Source organism: Leucoraja erinacea, chromosome 9 (genome assembly GCF_028641065.1).
Source record: "Leucoraja erinacea ecotype New England chromosome 9, Leri_hhj_1, whole genome shotgun sequence".
In the NCBI taxonomy this organism is placed as follows: Eukaryota; Metazoa; Chordata; class Chondrichthyes; order Rajiformes; family Rajidae; genus Leucoraja; species Leucoraja erinaceus.
This window is the reverse complement of record NC_073385.1, coordinates 59,139,728-59,147,627: the sequence shown is the minus strand read 5'-3', so window position 1 is coordinate 59,147,627 and position 7,900 is coordinate 59,139,728. Positions and strand designations below refer to the sequence as shown.

Genomic DNA, 7,900 nt, shown 5'->3' with positions numbered 1-7,900 from the left:
AAAAAAGGGAGAAATTGGTGAAGCTAAAAAATAAATAAATGTGGTTTTCTTACACAATTACAACTATCAAAACTGAAAGATAAGGTCCAACACTTGTAAGGGTTAATCTTTAAACACATGTGGCTGACTGGCAAATCTGGAATTGTTGAAGTGGAACAGAGCGTAAAATGGACAATAGTAATTTTTTTGCGGAGAACTTAGCTAACTTAGAACTTCCGGAAGTGGCGGCGCTGTTAACAGCTGCGGCTCGCCTGCAGTCCGGCTGTCTTTACGTTTTTTTGTTGTTGTTGTTTTGTTTTTTTGTCTTGTTTTGGCTAAGTTTTAGTTTATTTGGTTGTGTTAGAGGGGGGGGGGGGTGAAACATGTTTTTTCGTATCCCCCTTCTCTGCCTCTGTCTGCGCTGAGGCCTAATGGCGGAGCTGGCGGTCTCCAACCTGCGACCGACCTCGAGGCTCCGGAGGCAGAGCCAGCCAGGACTTACCAACGCGAGGCTGGCGGTCTTTGGGGACGAGGCTGCGGTGGCCTGACTCGCTGATGCGGCGTTCCAGCTTTCGGCAGCGGCCCGGAGCTGAGATTGCGGGACTTGGAGCTGATGCAGCGGGACTTGGAGCTGATGCAGCGGCCCGGAGCTGAGGCTGCGGGACTCGGAGCTGGGGCAGCGGGACTCGGAGCTGTTGCAGCAGGACTCGGAGCTGGGGCTGCGGGACTCGGAGCTGGGGCAGCGGGACTCGGAGCTGAGGCTGCGGGACTCGGAGCTGTGGCTGCGGGACTCGGAGCTGATGCAGCGGGGCTCGGAGCTGAGGCTGCGGGACTCGGAGCTGTGGCTGCAGTGGGACTCGGAGCTGATGCAGCGGGACTCGGAGCTGAGGCAGGGGCCCGGAGCTGAGGCTGTGGGACTCGGAGCTGATGCAGCGGGATTCGGAGCTGAAGCTGCGGGACTCGGAGCTGTGGTTGCGGGACTCGGAGCTGATGCAGCAGGGCTCGGAGCTGATGCAGCGGGACTCGGAGCTGATGCAGCGGGACTCGGAGCTGAGGCTGTGGCGGGCCGACTCAGAGCGGAGACAGCGTTCCGGCTTTTGACAGCGGCGACATCACCACGGAGGTCGCTGGACAGGAGAGCGGCATCTTCGGCCTGGATCGATCGCCTCAGCGCAGAGGGAGAACAAGGAGGGAAGAGACAGAGACTAAGACTTTTGCCTCCATCACAGTGAGGAGGTGCTTGGTGAACTCACTGTGGTGGATGTTAATTTGTGTTTATTGTATGTTTTGTTATTTATTGTTACTGTGTATGACTGCAGGCAACGTAATTTCGTTCAGACTGAAAGGTCTGAATGACAATAAAGGAATCATCATCATCACCATCATCTTTGCCATGGAGATCTGCAGCTGGCATTGGTCAATAGAGCCTGTTCCTTAACACTCAGTGCCAGGCACAACCTGGACAGCAGCCTTTGGGTGTCGTATCTAATAGCAACCTTCCCTTGCATGATGTTCCTGAGCTACTCAAATGACGGGAAACATCAATGTTTTCACCCCGTTTCAAACAATATCACCCCGGACGTTTTCATGTGTGGAGTATTTATACTAATCAATCCATGAGGATCTCAAGGGAGTGTTGTTTACCAGAGAAAGGTGGAATTTGCTTGAAAGGGGAGTTATTCAGACAAATAGTATGGTGTCTTTCTGGGGAAGTCAGTTAAGGAGAAAGCAATTGTAGTATTTGCTGATGATGTTGGGGGGAGGGGGGAGGGGGGGAAAGGCTGCTGCACTGCATAAACATGTGGTCTGAATTCTGTGTTTGTTTGCAGAATACTTCAGTGTAATTTTAGAAGTCCTCGTGTGCATTCCTGATAAATTGTTACCAGAGGCTGCTCCTCCTGCCTGAGTCTGGAGATGTAGATTACTCTGGCTTCGGCCGTTCTGCACAAGCTTCCTCGCTGCGCAATGTCAACTTGTAGACGTTGATATTGGAAATGTCATTTCTGTGCACGATTTCACAGTTGAAGTACTGGGGGATAAGCTCATCGTGGAACCTCCGAGTTGCATTGCATCCCCTCAGCTCCGACGACAGGTAAATGGCCGTTGTCTTCTTGCTGAGGTGCCGCAGCGTCTGCAGCAGGTGGGGGTAATCATTTGGGTAGTAGACTATATCTGAACCCAGAATCACGTCATAGTCATCGAGGAAGAGCGTGTGGTCAACGCCCCATAAAAGGGCTCTGACTGTGGTAGAGTATCCTCCCGAAGCAGCAAGATTGATGGACAGGTTGTGTTTGATTTGCTTCAAAATATGGGGCTGGTCAGTCAGAGTTACTCGGCCACCTGACAGAGAGAGAGAAAGAGTGAGGTATTTTTCCACAGCAACCCAGTCTCCTGGTGGTGAGGGTCAGTACAATGACATGTTTATTCCTCTCACTGTCCTGAATGTGGACAATAACATGTCGCATCGCTACAATAACATAAGAATCTTCCTTATCTGGTTTTTAATATCATCTCTGAAGGCTCGCACCAGTAGTTTCTAAAATAGTTTCTACCCATGTGCGATAAAATAACTTATTTCTAACAGAGAACACTGGGGAAGCACAATATAATTCGGGGTGCAAGATAATGCGCAATACTCTTTTAAAATATTTTTAATATCTATTTATTATGCATATATGTTATGTGGATTTTGTGTATATGTGAGTCAATGGATGTTGTGTTTTGTTCTTTTTAAACGAAGGAGATGCAATAGAATTTTGTTGGACAGTGTTGTGCAATGGCAATAAACGTATTCTAATTCTAATCTGAGAGGCGGGGGCTTTGAGCAAGAAGAAATTCTCCCCTCCCCTGAAATTATTTAAAAATCTGAAAGTGATTTTTTTTTTTTGTTAAATAACCCAAAGGTGTTTATGGATGGGGTGAAATGCCAGTTGCAGAATGGTTTCACCAGAAATCTGCCTGGCTTAGAGGGTATTACCTATAAAGAGAGGTCAGACATGCTTGGATTCTTTTCTCTTAAAAATCAGGTTGAGGGGAGACCTGATGGAAATACATAAACATTTTGAGAAGCTTAGATAGGGTAGACAGTCTGAAGAGTGAAAATGCCAAAGACGAGAGGGCATAATTTTACGGTGAGAGGGGCAAATGTATAAAAGATGTCTGGGGCCATTATTTTTACACAGTGGTGGGTTCCTGGAACGTGCTGGTATGGGTGGCGATGAAGACAGAATAGTGATGTTTGAGAGGCTTTTAGATAGGCACGTGGATATGTAGGGATTGGAGGGATAGGCATTATGTGTGGGCAGAGGACATTAGTTTAGCGTGCATCATGTTCAGGATGGACATTTCTGTGCTGAAGGGTTGTTATATTCTATACTGTTCTATGTTACAAAACATTAGTTCTAAGGTCGTTACAGCAGAGAATTGAGGGGCTGAATGGCCTGCTCCTGTTTTGATGCTTTTCAAATAATGCGGCGGCTTCTGTTAGCAGAGTAGGTGGAGCTTTAACTCCCTGGCACACCTCTCTCCGAGTCTACATGTCGGCTCGCAAGGATTTCCAATCTCTGGAATGCGGGTTTGAACCCCCAACCTCCCGAACAAAGGGGGTCTTGAACATAAGAGATAGCGTTATAGCTGTGGCTGGATGTAAGCACAGCATGGCTAATGCATAAAGTGTGAAGTGTGGGCCGGACCATGACGTTTGCCCCTGGGCCTTGACCTCTCGTTGTCCATTTTCCCTCTTTCAGGTTAACAAAGGGCAGCATGTGTGGCGTAGTCGGCAGTGCTGCTGGGTCACAGCACCAGAGAGCTGGGTTCAATCCTGACCTCGGGTGTTGCTTGTGTGGAGTTTGCATGCCCTACCTGTGACGCATGGGTTTCCTCTGGATACTCCGATTTCCTCCTACATCTGAAAGATGTGCAGATTTGTAGGCTAATTGCTATTTGTAAATTGCCCCTAGTATGTAGGAAGTGGATGAGAAAGCGGGATAATGTAGAACTTGTGCGAACAGGTGATGGATGGTGGGTTAAAGTATATAGTATTTTGGATTTTTTGGCCTTTTAACAAGCCAGTTGAATCTTGTTGATGTCCTGTGAACTCACCCAGCAGGGTTGCCAGAATCCCCACGATCCCAGTGCCTGATCCCAGCTCTATCACGCTCTGTCCCGAGAAACTCATCTTCTCTTGCTCAAAGTACTGGCAGAGTGTGCGGGCCTGAGGAAAGAGCAAACAGCAAACAGCAGGCATTGATCAGGATCAACAAGGCCAACGCACTGAAGCAGCAGGAATTGCAGGAGTGGAGGAGAGGAGGCCAGGCCATCTCACTCACCTCCCTTTTCTTCAGCACTCTCTGTCCCATTCACTCACACTTCTGAAATAATCAGTGTCCCACATTTTGCCATCATCTCTTGCACAACGGGTCAGCTTCTTCCCGCTGTCATCAGACAGTCCTCTAATAAACAAAGAGTGTAGTCCCGATCTCCCAACCTACCTCATTAGAACAGTACAGCATGAATAAGTCCTTCGGCACACAATTTCTGTGCCAAACATAATGGCAAGTTAAACTAATGTCACTTGCCTGCATATGATCCACATCTCTCCATTCCCTGTATATCAATGTACCCACCTAAGAGTCTTTTAAATGCCACTATTGTATTTGCCTCCACCACCACTGCCAGCAGCACGTTCCAGGCACCCACCATTCAATGCGTAAAAAAACTTGCCCCACCCAACTCCTTTAAACTTTGCCCCTTACACCTTTTACCAAACCTATCTTTCAGCAGTTGATAATCATGGCAATTAAGTTTGCAGATTGCACAGTATTCCCCAGGTTATGCAGAGTTTTGACACAGAGCAGAAATATCCTCAATGGAGACGCAAGAGACTGCAGATGCAAAAAATAAAGTTTTGGAGGAATCAGTGGGTCAAGCAAGATCATGGAGCAAAATTATCAGCAGGCTATTGAGGGAGTGCAGTGTAGGTTCACAAGGTTAATTCCCGCGATGGCTGGACTGTCATATGTTGAAAGAATGGAGCGACTGGGCTTGCATACACTGGAATTTAGAAGGATCTTATTGATATAAGATTATTAAGGGATTAGACACGCTAGAGGCAGGAAACATGTTCTCGATGTTGGGGGAGTCCAGAACCAGGGGCCACAGTTTAAGAATAAGGGGTAAGCGATCCAAATGGATGAGATGTTGTTCTTGAATGGACCAGGTGGTGGTCCCTTCAGAAAGCAGAAAGGGGGGGAAGTGGTGAAGATGTGGCTGGAGGTGGAAATGACAAAGGATGACGTGCTAGATGTGATGGGTGGCAAGGTGAACAGTAGAGACAGAGGAGCTTCATTGCTATTCTGAATCAAGTGGAGGAGGATTGGTGAGAATGGATATAGAGGAATTATGGCAGAGGGGAAGCTGCATTTCGGGAAGAAGGACATTTCGGAAGCTCTGGAGCAGAAGGCCTCATCTTGAGGAAGGAGAAAGGGAAAAGAAGGGGAGGGGCAAAAGTGACAATGTGTAAGAGGCATAGAGGGAAACGGACAAGTGGATTAGTGTATGGACGCATGGTGGTCATTGTAGACAAGGTAGGCTGAAGGGGTAATGTTTACACTGTGCAACTGATTCTGTGAATGAAAATCAAAAAACTGCAGGTGCTAGGAAGTCGGAAATAAAAAAAGCAAATGATGGAACTACTCAGCTGGTCAGGCAGCATCTGGAAAGAGAAACAGAGTTAACGTTTCGGATCAAAGCACCTTCATCTGAACTGTGAGAGACAGAAAAACAAGTTAGTTTTAAGTTGCAAGGAGGGTGGGAAGGGATGGGTTGAACAAAAGGAATATCTCTGATAGGATGAGGGCAGGGTTGCCAAGGGGATGTGTGTGGCAAATTAGGTCATTTAGTTGACATGTTTATGGTGGCTGTTGAGAGTGGACTTGGTACTTTCTTCAATTAAGATAAGGCTAGAGAGTGAGGAAAAGGAATGGAGGCATTGTGGACTGTGGGACTATGGAATAATTCCAGCAGGAGGGAGATAAACTGAGCCAGTACTTGGATGGATGACTTACAACAAAGATTATGGGCTCAGATAGAGATAGAAACATAGAAAATAGGTACAGGAGTAGGCCATCCAACTCAGTATCCTGTGCCTGCCTTCTCGTCATGCCCCCTGATCCCTTTAGCCACAAGGGCCACATCTAACTCCCTCTTAAATATAGCCAATGAACTGGCCTCAACTACCTTCTGTGGCAGAGAATTCCACAGATTCACCACTCTGTGTAAAAAATGATTTTCTCATCTCGGTCCTAAAAGACTTCCCCCCTTATCCTTAAACTGTGACCCCTTGTTATGGACTTCCCCAACATCGGGAATAATCTTCCTGCATCTAGCCTGTCCAACCCCATAGAGAACATGAGTTTCCTGAAGTCAGAAAATTCAGAAGGCAGCGACTCACCCACATGGAAGATGGGGTGTTCTTCCTCAACCTTGTGTTGGGTTCATTATTACAACACAGGAGTCCACAGACAGAATGGGTCTGTGGCGGGGAATTAAAGTGGCAGGCAACAGAAGCTGAGGATCGCCCTGTGGATCTCACGTACTCCGCAATTCAATTTTCCAATCTGTGTTTAGTCTCTCCAACGTAGGTGAAGGGGGAAATGTCCAAGGAAGTTGGTGAAAGTCCAGTAGACATGTCAGGGCCTGAATAAGCTTGGTGCAGGATTTGGGAGGGAGGAGGGGGGAGGATGGAAGAGGGAGAGGATGATAGTGGAAGGTTCGCAAAGGGGTCTGTGGGCAAGAGGAAAGCGAAGGGGACCCAAAACCAGAGTGTTTCATTCCTAATGACAACCCCTTTGCATAGAGTGGAAGAGTGGAGAAGCCAGGGAAATTACTCTAGAGTGGAATTATGCTGGGTGTGGGGCTGTGATATGGAGGGCAGCAGGCTTGGCTGGAGCAGGGCTCCTGTAGGAAAACAGATCCACCATCACAAAGGCTGCAGACTGTGTCCCCCATTATGTACTGCATCATAAATTTGTTTTGGAACTAAATCTTTTCTAGACATGTACGTGTTCAAATGTCTTCTAAATATTGTTATTGTACCTGCCTCAATTACTCTTCTGGCAGCTCGTTCCATGGGGAAAAAAATGCCCCTCCTAAAAGGCTCATCAATCATTTCCTCAATCATTTTAAGCCTCTTCCCTCTAGTTCTTTATTCCCACACCCTGGGAAAAAAGACTGTGCCTTCACTTTATCTATTCCCCTCATGATTTTATACATTTCTCTAGATGTTTGCAAGAAGTATTTAGACTTACACAATCCCAAACAAAAGCCGAGACACCGAGATTGGCACCAATGCACCGACTGATCTTCACTTGATGGCCACAAAATGGAAAGGTCTTCGTCAGGTAGTGTGGAAAATGGCCCTCAGGGTCTTCCTCAGGGAGATCTTCACAGGGCCGCTCCTTGCTCTCAGCCATCATCCTGCTCCTCAAACTAATTCTCAACTTCCAACAGATTCTCAGTACCTCCAAGGAGATTCTTCCCAATGCTGGTCCTCTTTGTTTCTTCAGTTGTTTATCCAAGTCACCGTTTTACACCAAGAATAAGAGTTTAGCAATTTGTGATCTGGAAAGGTGAATTTATCAATTTAATGTTTGTGCGCAAAGACCAGCCAAAAGCTGGACAAAGACTGACCACGGAACGGACGGGACTTTCCTCGCTATTGGTATGAGTTGTATTGGATCTTACTAATTATTTTTTTGGAAAGATTTTTACTTTTTTAAAGTTCTGGGGAGGACAAGCAAACCTTCATTTGAGGTCCACCTTGGTCGAGGAGTAGAGGGCATAGTTTTAAAGTGAGAGGAAATAAAACATAAGGGAGATTTTTATACAGGCGCCTGCAATGTGCTGCCAGGGGTGGTGGTGG

At 47.0% G+C, this 7,900-nt stretch overlaps 2 protein-coding genes across 2 annotated transcripts in view; one reads left to right on the top strand and one right to left on the bottom strand.

Annotated features, from left to right (window-relative positions):
• Positions 1-843: 843 nt before the first annotated feature.
• On the bottom strand, positions 844-7,783 carry LOC129700432 (EEF1A lysine methyltransferase 3-like). The gene is made up of 3 exons (XM_055640914.1): positions 7,287-7,783; positions 4,081-4,192; positions 844-2,319 (listed from the first exon to the last, which is right to left on the bottom strand). The coding sequence occupies exons 1-3, from the start codon at positions 7,452-7,454 to the stop codon at positions 1,901-1,903; spliced, it is 699 nt and encodes a 232-aa protein (XP_055496889.1). The 5' UTR covers positions 7,455-7,783; the 3' UTR covers positions 844-1,900.
• The window catches only part of psen1 (presenilin 1), a 57,411-nt gene continuing 51,469 nt past the window's right edge, over positions 1,959-7,900 (top strand). The window contains exon 1 of the mRNA XM_055640913.1: positions 1,959-2,071. The gene's annotated coding sequence lies outside the window, so the exon portion shown is untranslated. The remainder of the gene's footprint in view (positions 2,072-7,900) is intronic.